This window comes from Berghia stephanieae, chromosome 11 (assembly GCF_034508935.2).
Source record: "Berghia stephanieae isolate SIO BIC M18660-M18661 chromosome 11, UCSD_Bste_1.3, whole genome shotgun sequence".
Classification (NCBI taxonomy): domain Eukaryota; kingdom Metazoa; phylum Mollusca; class Gastropoda; order Nudibranchia; family Aeolidiidae; genus Berghia; species Berghia stephanieae.
In genome coordinates this window covers 37,779,845-37,801,008 of record NC_088370.1, presented here as the reverse complement: position 1 = coordinate 37,801,008, position 21,164 = coordinate 37,779,845, and the positions used below count along the sequence as shown (strand labels likewise).

Here is a 21,164-nt window from a genome sequence, read left to right as displayed (position 1 = left end):
TATAAATTTCTGCTGAGGTCACCGATAGTTAAGATAAGTTTTCAGACAATTTTGGAAAAGATGATCGTAGTGTTTTTATGCCCCTCCGTTGAAGGTTTCAGGCTGTCATTATCCCCAGACACCTGTCTGGGGATAATGAAAATGCTTTATTCCCAGACACATATTTGAAACTCCGCTCTTTTAAACAATTATCCACATTCCAGAATATGGAATGTTTCCAAATTCATATAGAAATAAGGAAAGTTGATAAAATATCTATAAAAACATAAAATTAACCAACATTAAATCAGTTATTACTACATATACACAATATGCGTCGACTTCGAAGTGGGTGTCATGGCCGAATGGTTTAGTCGTCCTACTGCCCTGGAAGTTTTGCCAGAATCGACGTTGCGGGTTCAAATCCTCCGTCACGCATGCGCATTCCACCCAATTTCATCAGCGATATTGTGTCTCTGTATTTGGACATGGCAAAAGTTATATTGTGACATCTGTAGGATGTCTTTGTTGTAATAAATTTATATTAAAAAAATAATTAAATCAAAATATATAGAGAACCAGAAAATAGAAGTTGCATTGAAGGTAAAATAATGTTTTAGAAATACCTTATTAAATATGATGAATAGTTAGTTGGCTCCGTAGGCGTAGCGCAGTGGACAAGCTGTCAGACTTTAACCTTGAAAGTACTGGGTTCGATTCCCATTGCGGACATATTTCTTTTAAAAAGTTTACTTTATTGAGAAAGACATCATTTTTGTTTTTGTTTTTGTCTTCTTTATTTAAAAAAAAATTTTTTTTCAAAAACTTTCTATCATGTTTAAAAAAAACTTCGATTTTAATTTTCTAAAATTCTTTATTTATTTGAGATCAGTATTTGTGTGGCATGTTTCTTTTTACCTTTCAATTGTTACATTATTGTGATTATTCTTTAATTTATTATCATTCATTAATAAACCATCACCGCCAACGTGGTGCAAAAAAATGGTGGGTTTTTGTACACGTCCAATGGCGGTGCATATAAACGGTGCGTTTTTGTACACCTCCGACGGAGGTGCCTAAAAATGCCACCAATGATGATTTACAGGCCTGTGTTAAAGTTAAAGAATCTAGATGAGATGATTGTCTCAGAGAATTCTTAAACTTAAATCAACCACCATTAGCATTTAATAGACCAGGTGTTGAGGTATCTTCTTTTGTCTTTCTTTTTAAAAATAAATGGCCTTTTTATGACTGCGAAGTTTTGACACTGACAAAATTAAACAGGTACAACCTGTCTGTGAATCTGTTGAACGAAGGTTATGTTCAGGCCTACAGTGAAATTATGGTCGACAATATTATGAATCTGTAAATTTACAAATATGAAAATAAAATATCACCTGTCAACATGCTTTGGAGGAAAATGATATATAATATACAATTGACTTTCAAGGAACGTTTCTATAAAAAAACACAGCATATATAATAAAACACATATTTTAAAATCACAGATTAGAAAGCTTGTTTTTTATCATGGCTATTTGGTTCATCTTTCATAACCCCAAGTGTAAAAGGCACCAAAAGCAACACTGAAGACATTCGGATGTCTAAAAAGAGCTTTAAAGAGTTCAACTTCCTGCAGAATTAGACTCGATGTCATTGGTTATGATAATAAGTAGTCTTTCAGAGCCGAGTTTATCCCACAGTTTCCATAGTATGAAACAGACTAGCAATTCCTTGCCATCCTTTGGATAGGACGTTAGTCTATCGCACAGTACTTTCCATCAGATCTAATTGACCCAGCTACACATTTACTGCTGGGTGGACAGAGGGGTCAGAAAAATATATCCCGACTGCACCAGGGATCGATCTTGGTCACTTTGTGAGTGTGTGTGAATCGAGTGTGTCACCAACTGACCTACTGGGATCCCCATTGGTTTTGATCACCTAACAATTTTTTCCTTTCAAAGACATCTGGCTAAAACTATCTATTTGAAACTAATATAAAGAAATATGAGCATCAAGTTTTCTCTCTTCCCTTTGTCCACCTTTATGACTTTATATTTTAAATCATCACTTGTTATTTTTTATACGACTGCCCCGTGTGTCACTGTTTCGTGTCCCAAGCCCCCTTCCCCCTACACGCACACACACACACACACACACACACACAAGTTTAAGTTCTGATTCAGAATAAATTATATCACTCAAACTATCAAAATAACTGGATATTTTATTTCTTAACGTTTAACAATTCAGGATTCATCGTAGATATTGAAATACAGTGCAGAGCGGATATATCGACACTGGTTTTGTCGACATCATGCGTATGTCGATATAACATCAAAGTCCTGTTTCTTGGCTATATAACATTAGTAAATATCGCCGATATCGAGCACGATTTTACCACAAGACGGTTATGTCGACATGTGAACCAACCATCAAGATTCACTTATTTTCTGGCATTTTCTCATTTGTTTCCCTTTCATTTTTTAGAATATCTGATATATCGACATCATGCTTATATCGACATTTTTCAGCAGTCCCGATGATGTCGATTATATCTGTTCTTGTCTGGTATTTGATTTTGAAATAAAGTTTTGGGAGTTTTAAATATTTACAAGTGTATTATTGTCCCGTGTTTCCAACTTCTCCCTTAAATAAATTTCAAAGTATTCCTTTATATATATATCAGGGGACAGCGTGGATCTGAGGTCAGGTCTTTGCTTCATATCCGAAAGGTACTGAGTTCGATCATCCGTCGCTGCGCTGTGTGGCCTTGAGCAAGTCAGCTCGTCCTAGCTCAATTTGTGCATTGCACTGCAGCTGACGAATGGGTTATTCCAGTCTTGCCTTGGAATAGACCCTACAGACAAGTTTCCCCTATGGGATCAATAAAGGGAATTTTATTTATTGTTTATTTATATATACCGAACGCTTTTCTTCAACAGAGAGGACCTACAAAATTTCTGTCATCAATCTGGAATCTAGTAATGTATTTATGTCTTTATTGTTTTTTGTTGTTGGCTGAAGAAGGGTTTTGAGCCCGAAAAGGTCTGTGTTTGGTATTTTGTTACTTTTTGAAGCTGTTCTATTCATTTTTGTTTATTTAAATATTTAAGGACATATGAATAGTGAGTGTATTGCAACAAAGGTTTAAAAATTGTAAAAAGTCAACCAGCAAACCAAATTTTAAAATTTCAAATTCTTAAAACAATGCAAAGGATACCATAAAATATTTTAGTAATTAAAAAGGACGTTTGAAAATGGAAGCCTTAAAAATTACGCGATGCGCAGTTTTAAGACAATAATCATATATTTTGATAAAGAGAGACTCTGATTGACATTCCTATAATTGAAACAATAAAATGGAATTACAGAACAGATTGACGTGGGGCATTTAAAACACTTCCTGATTATTAAGTCTGTATTTTCATTTTTGCTGTACATGATATACCATCTACATGTCTATGATTCACATAACATTATAGATAATATTAAGTCTGTATTTTCATCTTTGCTGTTCATGATATTCGATCAACAACAGATGTTACGTCCTTCAGCTTTGAGCACGGCCTGACATTGTTTGTTCATTTATCTTTTCACACTAGGGTTATTTATTCCAAATTTCCAAAAGAGCTATATATACATTCATTAATATTTTTATATTCTTCCTCGATTGCTCTCCCTAACATATCCCACACATTCTCGATTGGATTAAGATCTGAACTCAATTCTGCACGTGGAAGAGTGTTGAATTGTAGTTTTGGTTCCAGTAACTGACCTGATGAGAAATGACTGTGGTGTGTGGTCTTGTATTGTCGCATTGAATTGTTGCCTTTCCAGTAATTGGCGTGAAATGACTGATAATTTTTCGAATTGTCGTCTTGAAAGCCTTGTATATCTCAATGTTGTTGGAATAACGGATTTACGTGTTGTTAAACGATTTCAGTTACAATAGTGTTGTGGTTCATGATAAATTGTGTTTTGTATTGATTGGAATTTCCTCTCCATACCTGATACTGCCAGTTCCAAATTGCTAGACCTGTTTCACCTAATTGTCTTCAGATCTCAGGAAAAATATTGACCTGTCCTAGACATTATAAAACCCATTCATAATTTATAGTACTTTTTTTCTTTCCATAATCAATTTGTCCATAAAAAAAACACACACATTATTTTCCCATAACCAAAATGTTTTCTTTTTCTTTTTAAATCCTGTGTGGACAAAGTAATCTCAAATGGAAAAACTATTTTCGCTTCTTTTTTTTTTCACAGAATCAACTTTTAAATCATTTTCTACGTTTTGTCCAAGTGAACTTAAGCTTCAATCTACACAAAATGCCTGTCACCACCGAACAATTTCAACAATTGCAGGAAAAATTTGATGCTCTAGAGAAGATTGTGCGTCTTAAAACAGAGGATCTACAAACACGAGATACAGCGTTGGAAAATCTTATCAGGGAAAATAAAAGAGAGATTGTTGCATTGAAACAGGTTTGGAAATATAGATATATAGCACAATGAATCTTCTCAAATACATCATCTTTTATAACTGTTGTTACAATGTCAAAACACACCAACTACATCTTTTATAACTGTTGTTACAACATCAAAACACACCAACTCCTTACATCTTTTATAACTGTTTCTTACAACCTCCAATAACTCAGATAAATTATAAACGTTATGTAAATGGATCCAATACCTGAAACGCCATCCACTCATCTTCGATACGGTCTATCTTTTCTAAAATCCATTTTGATTGGACGGTAAATATTTCTCAACGACTCATCTGTTTGGTTTAATGTGACCGTTGTAGAAATAAATTTTCAAATTCTTAAAGAGTCCAAAGCACACAGAAACGTAGATTGTAAATCTTCACAAGTAATTTAATTCAATGAAATAAAATAAATTATGCTTATTAAGACGTTTGAACCTATTTAAGGAAATCTATAAAAGTTATTTTACAAGAGGACTATAAATGAGGAAAGTTTTAAAACATAAGACATAACTATGTCCCTGGATCAATCAAAGTCTTCTTCTTCTTCTTCTTCTTCTTCTTCTTCTTCTTCTTCTTCTTCTTCTTCTTCTTCTTCTTCTTCTTCTTCTTCTTCTTCTTCTTCTTCTTCTTCTTCTTCTTCTTCTTCTTCTTCTACAACAACAATAACCACCTTGAACTAGATGTAAGTAAGAATAAAAAATTGATTATAGACGTTAGAAAAGACAAGAATACCAAAGACCATATCACTATTAAAAATGAAAAAGTAGAGCATGTAGTAGAATACAAATATCTGGGAGTCACCATGGATTACAAATTACGGTGGGACGTACATACCAGTTATATCAATAGTAAAATTAATCAAGGAATGTACCTTTTTGACGGAACTTGTCCCAACTTAACATTGACAAAACACTTTGTACGCTATTTTATAGATCTGCAATAGAAAGTGTTTTGGTTTTTTATATTACTGCCATGGGTGGAAGTTGTCTTCGCTCAGCAGAAGCTTTGACAGGACTATTAAAAGAGCTAACAAACTTACCACAGGATCCATGTCTTTTAATGATTTATATACAGAATGCTGCTTAAGAAAAATCGGAAATAATTTAGACAATTCAACTCATCCTCTAAATCATCAGATCACTAAGTCGGACAGAAGTGACCAATTGTTGTCAATCCAAACAAAAAGTGAAAGATACCTCCGATCCATTTTACCTTACAGTTGCAGAATTTTTAATAAGGCAAATAATTTATAAATGTTGGTCTATGTCTGTTTTAACTTGGAATCTTCTTCTTTAAAATTACTCCATAACTACAGTTTTTAAACATCAATTTATTACATCACTTACTACATCTTTACAATGACCTATTTAACCTATATGTGACATGTAATTTATACTATGTAATTGTTCTCAGTCAATTTACAATATTATTATACTGTATCTTATTCTTTGCTTTTTACTAAATTTATTTACTTATATGTTGACATCAACATACACGTTACTAGATATATCTGTATCTTTACAGTTAAATAACCTATACGTCCCTTGAAATTTATAGTGTGTAATTATTCTTACAGCTTCCAATATTATTACACTATATACCTATTACCAAGTTTTACTTTACCACATTTATTTACTTATATTACGGTTATGTATGTGTCATTGCCCGTATTTTATACGCCTGTACAAACAAATCCTTTTTGAATGAATAAAGTACATTCTTATTATTATATTCTTATTATTATATTCTTCTTCTTCTTCTTCTTCTTCTTCTTCTTCTTCTTCTTCTTCTTCTTCTTCTTCTTCTTCTTCTTCTTCTTCTTCTTCTTCTTCTTCTTCTAATTATTATTATTATTATTATTATTATTATTATTATTATTATTTTTATTTTATTTTAAAAAAAATACTAATCAAACTTATTGTGAGCAATCCATTTCCTATATCTTATGTCCTACTTCTCAATTTGTTTGAAATATTTTAACATGCCAATATTTTATCCAACAGAAAAACGAAGAACTTGAAAAGAAACTTGTAGAAATGGAAAAGGAAAAGATTCATCAACTGAGAAAGGATTGTAACGCACTGGACGCCGATTCCATGAATTTGAGGGGGGAAGTGTCCGTCCTACGTCTAAAAATAGAGGTACTACAAATACCACCACATCCACCACCACATCCACCACCACCACAATGTCTTCTACTACTACTACTACTACTACTACTACCACTACTACTACCACTACTACTACCACTACTCCTACTACTACTTCAGTCGAACCAGGTATTGGGAACGCCGCTTAATTGGGACGATTCCCTGGGAATGGAATTTTTTTCTATATAAAAAGTCATAGACTTTCCATTTCACAGCCGGCTCACCACTTAATGGGGATAAAATTTGACAATGGCTGTCCCCATAAGAGAGCTTTTTCTGTGATTAAAAACGATGGTCTTAAAATGCAAATTGTTCCAACGGGACAGTCAAATGGGTGTATTATCGGTCCCGTTCATCACAGAGGTGTGAACAATTACCTGTATCCCCCAGTAGCAGATGTGTGGTCAAAAGCAGATAAAACAGAGCCCCTCTCTTGTGTCTGTGGGTCGAACCATTCGTCATATAGTTGTCACAGAGATGAGAACAATAGACTTTCCATGTATCCCTTGTTGACTGTCATTGTCACGTTCATGGTCATGGGTCATCTGACCAATGGTGCAGTAGGTCATTAGTACAGCAATCTAGAGACTATTAAGAGGGCTATGGTAATTAGTGATTGCTTTGTTTGTTCAAGGCTGTCACCACCAAATGGATTGTCTGTTCAATGAGATGATTGGGGAGGCAAGGCATTCTTAATTCGTTGATTATTTATTTATGCATCCGTTATGAGTGGCAAATTCGTTAATTGTTGTGTGCTGTTAGGTGTCTCTCTCATTGTTAGAGGTAGATTAAGGTGTCGTTGTTTTTCATTAAGACGTGAAATGTCACTCAAATTTATAGCCACCGCTTAATTGGGACGATTTGTCGGGAACCGAGCCGTCCCAATAAACCGGCATGAATCGTACCATTATATTATTAATAATTTTACCACTCTTCTCTTCTTGATAATAACGACGACGATGATGATGATGATGACGAGTTGATTAATTAATTGACTGTTAAATAATTACAATATATGATGACTGTTTACCTTTATGAAAAATGTACCATGTTTGTTTCAAGTCATTTTATAACACAATTACAATAATAATAATAATAATAATAATAATAATAATAATGCTGAAAACTTATATAGCGCTATAACTCCGAGACATCAGATAGACCTGTAAATTCTCAGTCAATTAACTGAAATCAGTCAATTCGTCAAATTCAAATATTTTTTAAAAGGGAAGAAAGAAATGAATAAAGAAAGAATTCATGAATCGTAGTCGATTGACTGTAAAGTTAACTAGGAATGTTCCACAGCCCCACGCATAGCTCATGGGCCGTTTATATTAATGATGGATATATATTGCCAAGGCTAAGCGACGCTTTTTAGAATTGCCGTGTCTGAACACACCCCAGTGTATTTTCACACAGCCTTCGTGAAATTATTTTTTCACTTTCGAAACCTGTCGTAGCCAATTTTAACTGAGCCGCCGAGCGATAAATTTCACTGTTTCGTCTAAGCCAAAATTGACCACATTTACTTGAAGGACAGGAAAAGTATGAGAAAGAAAAATTCGAAACACCGGAAGTTCGTTATGTAGACACCTTCAAATCGAAAGTTAAATGATTGCTACAAGCACATCTCGATTACCTCATGTTGTAAACAAACTGGTTGACCGTTTCTAAGTTTCTTCACTGATTGGGTACCTAATTACAAGGAACAATGGTAAGTAGCCTAATTAATTCCCTCGCAATTTAGTTTTCTGCCATTGCTTTGCTCAAGTGAACTTGCTGTTTACCTTTCATTTTGATTCTTTGGATTTTACCGCTACGACGAATTACGAAGAGTTTCAGTTTCAGTCAATTTTTATAGAGCTCATTTACAGGTCTAATCAGACTCAAAGTTCTTATAAGATTTGTTTGACCCGTATTGCTTTATTTAAAACATTTTGTTTGATTTCTGTGTACATCATTTTGAAATGATTATTTTTTTCTTCATCAGGCCATGGAATGTTATGACAGAAAATTTGAAACTTTGACTATTGTAAATGAAAACTTCAAAAATGACATTGAAAACCTGACCAAAGATGTCCAGGTAATACTGAGATCAAAGTTTGAACGAATATTTTATATCTCATTTCATGATTCTCTGATGTTATTCAACAGGGTGAATTTAAAATCCTGCAAAAATCTTATTTTCAACATTCATAGAAAACTTATTTTTGTCTTCTTATTATAATAATAATAATAATAATAATAATAATAATAATAATAATAACAATAATAATAATGATAGTATTAATAATCATAATGATCATAATAATAATAATAATAATAATAATAATATTAATAATAATAATAACAATAATAATAATAATAATAATAATAATAATCATCATCATCATCACAGCCGTTTACTGCTTTCACTTTAGTTCGACAGGTAAATTTTGCCGGACGCTAGTTCATAACAGATGACGAGTCACGGCCTGTGCCGAAAGGGCGACTGAGCAACTTTTCCTATTTTGACGATTTTTTTCTCAAGTTCAAAGTGGCGTAGTAAAGATGCTATTAGATGTTGCAATAAGATATTTTAGAGTCATAACTAGTGATTTACATACTTTTATTTGATATAATTTTAGTAGATCATTTGGGATTAGATTTTATAGGAAATAACCATAAAAATGGGTCCGAAATTTTAATTACTTCAAACGATATAATCAAACATTACATAGTTATCTGAGTTTATACAAATAAATGAGAAATACTGCAATAATCATCAATATTCACAGAGTAAAAATATAGAATCAAAGTCGTTTTGTAATGAAGCATTGTTGAGATATCCGCTCACCTGTACAGCCATATCCTTTTTTTGACAGCAGTTTAAAAAATGCGTAATCACCGAATTGTAGGGGTTTGTTGATCAAATGATCAAAACGAACTGGTTTTAGTAATGGCAATTGACAATTCTTAGGAAAAGATATGTTATATGCATTCCTTTGACGTTTGTATAGATCTAAACTATAATAATAATAATAATAATAATGATGATGATGATCATTTTCATGAAAATAATATAGTGGCTATCACCTAAACGCCTGCTAATTTTGGTAAACGCAATAATTTCTCTTTAAAATATCGTTCTAAATGCCCGTTTAAAAAAAAAAAAATTGGAATTCGCCTTTATATGTCCACTCTGACAGAAAGGAAATTAAAAAAAAAGAAAGAAATAATAAAGAATTTTACTGAATCATTTGCGACCGAAGAATTGACTCATCACCTGTTTCCGAGAGTTTTATTTAACTTCCCAACGCCCCAAATTACTATCAATTCATTCAATATAATTTACTCCTCCCCACTCCACGCTCTCCGGCAATTTCCTTCCATGTCCCTCAAACTGCTTTCTTTCCATGAGCGTCCAATCAGCTTTTTACAATTGCCCATTTCCAATTGGCTGCTGAAAAAGGACAATTCTAATGTCAATTATCCACCACTCGGTCATCAGCAAAGTCAAGAAAGCTCCTCCTACTCAAATCACACATACCCACGAATATGATAGGCCTTGTAGACCAGTCACTGGTCTTTGATGTTACACAACCATCCGCCAGCTTTGATCACATCGCTTTTGATGATGTCACTCAATATCGATCTTCTCTCAAACCCGTTGACTGTACCACGAGTCAACATAAAAGAATATCGCGATGAGGTGCGAATCGTGAAGATGGAATGACGTAGCTGTGTTAAAGTTATAGGTTCAAAGTGCAATTGTCAGAGAGAACTGATGAGAGATTAAACTGAGGTGGTAAAATGAAAATTGTTTCGTGGTAAAACGTTGCATAAATTAGTTTTATGTACACCAACACACACACACACCAAAACACATACACACACACACACACACACAATCTCTCTCTCTCTCTCTCTCTCTCTTTCTCTCTCTCTCTCTCTCTCTCTCTCTCTCTCTCTCTCTCTCTCTCTCCAGTGCTGCGACAAAAAAAAGGACGCCTACCAGATAGCTAATACTATTTAAAATGGAAATTTGTTGAAAATGGTCTGCTTATTGAACAACCGAAGCATCGTGGATAACAGAAATGATCATTGTGAATCAGTTGAAACACGTGATATCGATGTAATACTAATACTAGTAATAATCATATAATATCAGTGTATTTATCTTACTCTTGATCACCACTGTAATAATAATAATAATAGTAAAAAATAAATAATATCCATTTTTTGACAATAAAAAATCGTGATAAATGCATTGAAAAAAGATGGGAGGGGGGGGGGGAGGATTAATGATCAGATAATCAAAGTGAACTGTTATTTTAAAATAAACAATTTAATTGACAATCATAGGTAAAGATAAGTTATAAGTATTCCTTTGAACTTTGTATAGACGTCTTGATCTTAACACATTTTATATATTAATACTTTTTCTTAACATACGTAAAACCTCACGATTATTGTAAGGAACAGCTGATTGTTACATTTCACAGAAACAGCTTCTAATTAACCAACGTTCTGTTTTCTTTTTTTCACTGGTGGAACTTCACTTGCTAATTCTGGAGCAGTTTGCATGAAATGTTTTTTGACCACATATCTCATTTGAGCCCTTTCACAGCTTATTCGGCAGAGTCCATTTGCATTGAGACAATGCTTGTTTTCAGTATGAAAGTAAAGAAAAAAATTATTAGTTATTATTGATATTGATGATGATGATGATAATAATAATAATAATAATAATAATAATAATAATAATATTAATAATAATAATAATAATAATAATTGTAATTATAAGAGTTATAATAATATTATTGATTGTTAGTAATAATACAATAGTGATCGCCTAGATGCCTGCTAATAATAATAACGTAATAATTTTCCTTTAAAATATAGTTCTAAATGCCCGTTATTCAAAATGGAATCCGCCTATATACCCACTCTGAAATATTTTTAGCAAAAAATAAGATAGAGAAAGAAGTTTACTGTAGCATTTGCGGCCAAAAAAAAAGGATTTATCACCGGTCTGTGAGAGTCTTATTTGACACCTAGACAACGCCCCAAATTACGTTCAATTCATTTCAAATTTACTCCATCTCTCCAGCAAATTCATCCCATGACCTCCAAACTGATTTCTATCCATGAAGCGCCAATCAGATGTTTACAATTACCCATTTCCAATTGGCTGCTGAAAAAGGACAATTATAATTTCAATCGTCCACCAGTTGGTCATCGGCAAAGTAAAATAAGCCCCTCCCACTCAAATCACATATCCCCTCGAAACTTCGGCCTTGTAGCGCAGTCCACCAGGCTTTTGATGTTACACAATCATCCGCCACCTTTGATCACATCGCTTTTTGATGTTATAATATCTATCTACCCTCTTTTCTCACGCCCGTTGACTGGACCAACGGGCGATGTAGAAGAATATCGAGGGAAGGTGCGAATCGTGAAGACGGAATGGCAAATTGGTGTGAAAGTTATATGTTTAAAGTTCAATTTTCACAGAGAAATCATGAGAACTTGACTGAACAAGCAATAAAAATCGTTCCATGCTAAAAATGTGCGTACACGAGTTTTACACACACACACACACGCTCCGCCCCCCCCCCCCCTCTCTCTCTCTCCTCTCTCTCTTCTCTCTCTCTCTCTCTCTCCTCCTCTCTCCTCTCTCTCTCTCTCTCTCTGAGTGTGTGTGTGTACTACTACTACTACTACTACTACTTCTACTACTACTACTACTACTACTACTATGATTACTACTATAACTGCGCTATCATCATCATCATCATCATCATCATCATCACCATAAAACAACAATAACAATAACGTTATCATCGCAATTGGATTCGTGTTCTTATGTCTCAGGAGTTTGCCTGAATACAGGACTATTTTGTTAGCCAACAAAGAATTAGACAAGATGTGTTTACACATTCATTGTGCAAAAACCGGTCATTACAAATCATTGAAATAAATACTATATTAAAAGTAGATTATTACTCTTATATTTACTACCATGTGTTAGGGTAACAAAACTCAGATAACATCAATTTGAATTTTTTAAACCATTAAAAATATTTTTTAGGTTAATTTTAAATAGAAAAATATACATTTTCAAGAGAGAATGAAGTATACTCACCATTTCTTGATATCAATGAAAATAATTGCGTCTTAAAGATGAAAATGTGGCCGTTATATCCATATAAAATAGAAAAATATGGAAGAAGTGTCTGGTCAGCAATTGCAGTGTAAAAATGTCGATTTTACGAAATCTGTCCTATAGCCTGACTGACAATGAAATCCAAGCGGTGCATTCTACCTGCAGGGATAAATATAGGCCAGTTTTCACGTTCTGGACATCTGTTATGACGTAACCACACGATGGTCTCCCCGTCATCGACGGTGGGTCGTTCCCATTTGGGGTGAGGCGGTAGTAAACTAAAGTGAAAGATTTCTAGTGTAATAAACGGCTGTGTCATCATCGTCATCATTATCATCATCATAGCTTGTTGCTCCAACACCGAACCCTCTCCACAATATCTGTGGAGTAGACTCTCAGGTCATGGTCAGTGCAGCTGGGCCCATCCTGGCATTCTCTAAGGATGTGCTCCATCGTCTGCTCTGGGCATCCACATGTACACAATCTAGTCTCAGTCAGCCCCCACTTTTTCATGCTTCCAGCTGTTCTCCCAATTTTTCCCCGTTCGTTGTTCAGTGTTACCCATTCATTCCTGGGAGCTCAGTTCCGTAGGACAGTTCTTCTCTCAGATCTCCAACGGCTTCATTTGCACGATTGTCTCACTCCCTCCATGTGGAAAGTCTGTATACAGCTGCATGGTCAGGGTCGATGCTTTCTTCCATCATGAAGCTTTCTCTCGACTTCAGTCTACTTGTCGTTGGGTTGTGGTCATGTGGGGACGTGTAGCAAGCGTCCACGTCGCGTCCCTGGAATCCCACTCTGGAGTCAGATTGGTACAACACGCACAACACCAACATAATAATAATAATAATAATAATAATAAGCATATTTATATAGCGCCTTTCATCGAAACCTCAAAGCGCTTTTTAAAAAAAATTCAACCAAGGTATCAAAACAATTAAGAGCATAAAAGGGCATCAATACATCATCAATATAAATGTCACATACAATACATTTAAAATTCAATTAAATAAATATTTCCTGAAAAGATATGATTTCAGGGCTTTTTTGAAAATCTCTATTGAGCTCGAATCTCACAGATTGAGGGAGATCATTCCAAATCGTGGGTCCGAATTTCATAAGAGACCTATCACCAAAACACTTAAGTTTAGTTTTAGGAGATGATAACAATTTTGAATCGTGGGATCTAAGACTTCTCAGAGGTATGTATGGTTGGAGTAAGTGTTGAATGTAAAGAGGGACAGAAGACTCAAATACACCAAAGCAGATAAGGGCTATTTTATATTCAATTCTAGCCCGGACTGGCAGCCAGTGGAGGATTCGAAGCATGTCCTGTGTATCATCGTAATGAGATTTTCCCAGGACTAACCTAGCCGCACCATTCTGTACTCTCTGGAGCTTATTTATTTTGTTATTAGGGAGACCAGCGAGCAGTGAATTGCAGTAGTCAAGACGTGACAAGACCAATGCAGTGACAATTATCTTCAAGGTGTTGAAAGGTAAAAACGACCTCATCTGTGATATTCTACGGAGCTCAAAGTACATAATTTTCACATTATTGTTTATATGCTGATCTATAGACAAAGAACTATCCAGAATGACACCTAAATTTTTAGCCTTTTCAGAAATAGAAATATCAGAATCAGATATAGTTAGAGTAGGATTTGAAAATTGGAAAGACTTTAATTTTTGCTGAGTTCCTGTCAAAACAACTTCAGTTTTGTCTTCATTCAACAATAGCTTATTTGCAAGCATCCAACTTTTGATGGAGTCACAACAATTTTCTAGATGACAGCAAGAGATGAGAGATCATGTGGAGAAGCAGAGTTATATAGCTGCGTGTCGTCAGCATATATGTGGTAATTAACAGAATGGGAGCGTATTACACTGCCTAAGGGTAAAGTATAAAGGGTATAAAGTATAGGACCTAAAACCTAACCTTGCGGGACACCATATTCTATATAGACATCGTTAGAAACTTTGCCATTTACACTCACTGCCTGTGACCTATTGGTGAGATATGATTTAAACCATGAAAGAGTAGTACCAGAGATGCCAAAACCAGAATAAAGCCTATCACATAAGATTGAGTGATCTATTGTGTCGAATGCCGCAGATAGATCTAACAGCATAAGGATAGATATATTACCATTATCACTTGCTATCAGCAGGTCATTCACGATCTTCAAAAGGGCGGTTTCAGTGCTATGATGCTTACGGTAAGCTGATTGAAAAGGCTCGATAAGATTGTTTGAATCTAGATGATTCTTTAGCTGCTTTAGTACCACTCTCTCCAGGATTTTTGAAAGAAAGGGCAAGTTAGAAACAGGGCGGTAATTCTTTATATTTTCAGGGTCTAAATTATGCTTTTTTAAAAGAGGAGTGACGATTGCTTTTTTGTAGCAATCTGGTACAGCCCCAGAATGCAATGAGCTATTCATGATTGCAGTGATAGGTTCTAAAAAACAGTCAAGACATTTCATTAAAAGATTGGTTGGTATCAGGTCAAGGGAACAAGATTTGGGTTGTGAGGCTAGGATAATTTCTTTCACTTCATCAGATGATACATGATTAAAAATACTAAAATTAGGGATTCATCTTGGGGGTCTAACATAGTCCGAATGTTCCTCAGCGTTTTTAACAACTGAATGAAGATCTAATGTGTTTCTTATAATTTTCACTTTGTCTGAAAAATACTTGGAAAAGGCGGTTGGGAGGTTTTCCTCAGGGATATCTTTTGGTAAATGATAATTATCAACAGCATTCGTCATTTCATTAACTGTTTGAAAAAGAGCATGTGTGTTTTTACATATGGAAATTTTATCGACAAAGTAAGTTTTAATAATAATGATAATAATAATAATAATAATAATAATAATAATAATAATAATAATAATAATAATGATAATAATAAATAATATAATAATAATAATAATAATGATAATAATAAAGACGACGACGACGACAAGACCAACAACAATAACTACAACAATAATAATAATAATAATAATGATAATAATAATAATAATAATAATAATTATGATAATAATATTACTGACGACAACAGCGACAACAATAATTAACAATAACTACAATAATAGTAATAATAATAATGATGATAATAATCACAACATTAGCGACATTTTAAAAATATTTCTAACAGTGTATTTTGATATCATTATTTTATACAACAAAAAATGGAGGCACTGGAGGGGAAAATGGTTTGTTTTGAAAACAATGAAATCAGGGTCATTAAAAATGAGAGTGAGAATCTCAAAACTGAGATAGCAGATCTGGTGCCGAAAGTCCAGGTACGTTAGTAATTTAAGGTGTGAGGGGTTATTGTGTGATGACAATTAGTAACAAATTGTTACAATGGTGGATCGTAGTTTAAATACTTTGTTGGTTAAACTTCTAAATTGATTTGAAATCATTGCCTGTATTGAAGGAAGAAAACTTTGTTGGTTAAATTGATAAATTGATTTAAAATCATTGCCTGTATTGAGGGAAGAAAACTTTGTTGGTTAAACTTCTAAATTGAATTGAAATCATTGCCTGTATTGAGGGAAGAAATCTTTGTTGGTTAAACTTCTAAATTGATTTGAAATCATTGCCTGTATTGAGGGAAGAAAACTTTGTTGATTAAACAAAATAAAAAGAATTGAATTGATGATTTAGGATCACTACGATTATGTATTGAAAATAATTTTTCTATGAGTCATTCCAACATTATATCACACTGACGAAACGGTTACATACAGACTGTAAAACAGCGAATATGGATGACAGTTAGAGAGATGAGGATGATGTTAATAATGATAATATTAATAATAATGATCATAATCACAACATTAGCCACATATTAAAATTTTAATGGTGTATTTTGATATCATTATTTTATGCAACAGAAAATAGAGGCACTGGAAGAAAAATTGGTTTCTTTTGAAAAAGAAGGAATGGCAGCCATTAAATATGAGAGTGAGAATCTCAAATCTGAGATAGCAGATCTGGTGCCGAAAGTCCAGGTACGTTTGTAATTTAAGGTGTGAGGGGTTATTGTGTGCTGACAATTAGTAACAAAATGTTACATTGGTGGATTGTAAATTAAGGTGTGAGGGGTTATTGTGTGATGACAATTAGTAACAAAATGTTACAATGGTGGAGCGTAATTTAAGGTGTGAGGGGTTATTGTGTGATGACAATTAGTAACAAAATGTTGCAATGGTGGATAATCCACAAGCATAAATTTTATAGTTAAACTTCTAAATTGATTTGAAATCATTGCCTGTATTGAGGGAAGAAATCTTTGATCTTTGTTGATTAAACTTCTAAATTGATTTGAAATCATTGCCTGTATTGAGGGAAGAAAACTTTGTTGATTAAACAAAATAAAAACAATTGAATTGATGTTTTAGTATCACTACGATTATGTATTGGAAATCATTTTTCTATGAGTCATTCCAACATTATATCACACTGACGAAACGGTTACAAAACTGTAAAACAGAGAATATGGATGACAGTTAGAGAGGTGAGGATGAGGATGATGTTAATAATGATAATATCAATAAAAATGATAATAATCACAACATTAGCAACATTTTATATTTTAACTGTGTATTTTGATATCATTTTTTATACAACAGAAAATAGAGGCACTGGAAAAAAAATTGGTTTCTTTTGAAAAAGAAGGAATGACGTCCATTAAAAATGAGAGTGAGAATCTCAAATTTGAGATAGCAGATCTTGTGCCGAAAGTCCAGGTAGGTTTGCAATTTAAGGTATGAGGGGTTATTGTATAGGAATTCAAATCCAATTTAATGATAATGGTAATAGTATCAATGATATTGACTAACTTCAGTAATAATAGAATTTATTTCAATGGAATTTACTTATGAATATAAATAATAATATTAATAATGAAAATAATAATAATGATAATTATTATATTATTATTATTATTATTATTATTATTATTATTATTATTATTATTATTATTATTATATTGTTTTATTATTATAATAATAATAATAATAATTATAATAATGATAATAATAATAACAATAATAATAATAATAATAATGATGATAATAATAAAATAATAATAATAATAATGATAATAATAACAATAAATAATAATAATAATAATAATAATAATAATAATAATAATAATAATGATAATAATAATAATAATGATAATAATAATAATAACAATAAATAATGATAATAATAATAATAATGATAATAATAATAATAATAATAATATAATAATAATAATAATTATTATAATGATAGTAAAAATAATAATAATAACAATAATAATAATGATAACAACAGGTATCTTTAGAAAAAAAAATTCATTAAAAAACCCCAGATGGTTTACCTTCATAGAATTTTCAGTGATAGTAGTCGATAGTCGACCGTACAAGTTACGTAAACAAATATGCAAATTACATAATGTGACCTTGGCGGCTATCTTGGAAACCTAATTAATATTCATATTATGCATATTATGGTACATTTTGAGTCTTTATGACCCATTTTATTGAAATAAACATTGTTTTATGGTTGCATATTGAAGAAATATGATTGTAAATACAGCATGTATAGGATCATGGTGTTCACTCTCCATTCATGGTGTTATTTAGTGTTTTGTTACCAATGGAAAATTTGCTAAATTGTGGAGAAATAGAGAATTAAAAGAATGGGAGGCAACATATCTGACTGATAATTCGGAAATATGTCAATAGAATTTTTTTCCTCCTCATTGAAAGTAATGTTCTTTTGACCAATGTTCTCATTGAATGAAATAATCCATGCAACAGGGTTATAAGTCGCTTCATCCACTAAACCATTCCAATCCCACTCTGTGTCACCTGTGCCATGCCCCCTTTCACCTCTTCTGTTGTTGTTTTCCACCCTTTGTTCAGTCCGTTCAATACCTAACTCACTATCACCATCATAGGGACGACGACTGTCACTATCGTTAGATGACTCACCTCCAATAGAAACACTCTCCTCCCCTTCAAATTCATCCCCAGAATCAGAACCAAGTCTGAAAATGGTATCCTTGTCGTCTAACTCCATTTCCAGAAGTAAACAGAAGAAAATGCCGTGAAAAAACGGCCTAAAATCAATTTAAAATGTAGGAATGTTGTTGATTCGCATTGATAGCGTAAATGAACGCCTATTACCCGCTTTGCAGTTACTAGCAGTTCTTTTTATGCTTCGTGTTATTAGAAAATCGCTCTGATACCGGTTGCTATGGCTGTGTCGCCGAGGAGCGTCTTTAGCATTCTAGCGGACTTTACACGATGGCACCTGTGGGCGCCAATAGCAACTAAAGATTGATGGATTTTTAGCCGATGCTTACATCACATAGATAGGAAATAATAGACAAAGTTTAAAAGGTTTGTAATCATGGTTTATATTAGTCTTATACAATTGTATACGGTACCTTTACTTTCTTTTGATAAAACATTGTCCTGGCTTTGATTAGAATTATTATTTAATTTTGTCCCCCCAGCTCCAAGCTCTGATTGCGATGATCGAGTCATTCGAAGAAAGGAACAGTGAGTTGAAATTTAATCAGAATTAAATCACCAAATTGTTTAATGGATTTTGTTTTAAAAATAAAACTTTTTGATGCAAAACAAATCGACTGATTGAAGTAAGGATAATAATTTACACTGTACAGAATGATAAAAAATAGCCTACTTAAAATTGGAAATTTACGAAGATTAATTTGAGTGACACTCAAACTTGATTATCACTTCCGTTGTAAGAATGAATGGGCTTAAGAGAGGTGAGTCAAATATGACTACAGTGGGAGGAGAGGAGGAAGAAGATGATGAAGAAGGTCGAGGAGGAGGAGAGAAAAAAGGAGGATGAGGAGAGGAGGAAGAAGATGAAGAAGAAGAGGAGGAGGAGGGGGAGAAGGAGAGAAAAAGGAGGAGGATGAGGGGAGCAAGAAGAAAGTGAGGAGGAAGAGGAGGACGATGAGGAGAAGAAGAAGAGAGAGAGAGAGATAAATAAAGAAACAGAGAGATAGATAGATAGAAATAGAGACAGAGATTGGGAAAGAGAGAGAAAGAGAGACAGAACACAGTGCATTGTGTCCACAGATATATTGCATTGCATACTATGACGTCATATACATATTAATAGCCTATATAATGTCACACCTGATTTCCACCATTAATTTTGTTGCCAATAATTGCTAGTTTGTCTCGTAAACTAGTTTGGGGAAAAGATATGGAAAAGTTTATAAAAACAACAATGCCAAACACAAAACTCTTCCTATCACTGTTTCATACACACATTTTCACATCTTTATCTTACACCAGTGTCTACTCCCTAATTTGTCTGACACTGTTTCATACACACATTTTCACATCTTTATCTTATACCAGTGTCTACTCCCTAATTTGTCTGACACTGTTTCATACACACATTTTCACATCTTTATCTTACACCAGTGTCTACCCCCTAATTTGTCTGACACTGTTTCATACACACATTTTCACATCTTTATCTTATACCAGTGTCTACTCCCTAATTTGTCTGACACTGTTTCATACACACATTTTCACATCTTTATCTTACACCAGTGTCTACTCCCTAATTTGTCTGACACTGTTTCATACACACATTTTCACATCTTTATCTTATACCAGTGTCTACTCCCTAATTTGTCTGACACTGTTTCATACACACATTTTCACATCTTTATCTTACACCAGTGTCTACTCCCTAATTTGTCTGACACTGTTTCATACACACATTTTCACATCTTTGTCTTATACCAGTGTCTACTCCCTAATTTGTCTGACACTGTTTCATACACACATTTTCACATCTTTATCTTACACCAGTGTCTACTCCCTAATTTGTCTGACACTGTTTCATACACACATTTTCACATCTTTATCTTACACCAGTGTCTACTCCCTAATTTGTCTGACACTGTTTCATACACACATTTTCACATCTTTATCTTACACCAGTGTCTTCTCCCTAATTTGTCTGACACTGTTTCATACACACATTTTCACATCTTTATCTTACACCAGTGTCTACTCCCTAATTTGTCTGACACTGTTTCATGCACACATTTTCACATCTTTATCTTATACCAGTGTCTACTCCCTAATTTGTCTGACACTGTTTCATACACACATTTTCACATCTTTATCTTACACCAGTGTCTACTCCCTAATTTGTCTGACATTGTTTCAACCACACATTTTCACATCTTCATAATATAATAATGATAATAATAATAATAATAATAAGAAGAAGAAGAAGAAGAAGAAGAAGAAGAAGAAGAAGAAGAAGAAGAAGAAGAAGAAGAAGAAGAAGAAGAAGAAGAAGAAGAAGAAGAAGA

The 21,164-nt window shown here is 33.4% G+C and overlaps 1 protein-coding gene across 4 annotated transcripts in view; it reads left to right on the top strand.

Annotated features, from left to right (window-relative positions):
- LOC144956855 (uncharacterized) overlaps window positions 1-21,164 on the top strand; it is a 32,528-nt gene that overhangs the window by 1,232 nt on the left and 10,132 nt on the right. Inside the window, exons 2-7 of one of the 4 annotated variants that reach the window (XM_078887632.1) lie at window positions 4,255-4,473; window positions 6,484-6,621; window positions 8,621-8,713; window positions 16,687-16,803; window positions 17,425-17,541; window positions 19,305-19,350. In XM_078887632.1, the coding sequence (XP_078743758.1) occupies window positions 4,318-4,473; window positions 6,484-6,621; window positions 8,621-8,713; window positions 16,687-16,803; window positions 17,425-17,541; window positions 19,305-19,350 (667 nt within the window). In that variant the 5' untranslated portion in view covers window positions 4,255-4,317. The remainder of the gene's footprint in view (window positions 1-4,254; window positions 4,474-6,483; window positions 6,622-8,620; window positions 8,714-16,686; window positions 16,804-17,424; window positions 17,542-19,304; window positions 19,351-21,164) is intronic. The other 3 variants (XM_078887634.1, XM_078887633.1, XM_078887635.1) reach the window with 3 other exon arrangements.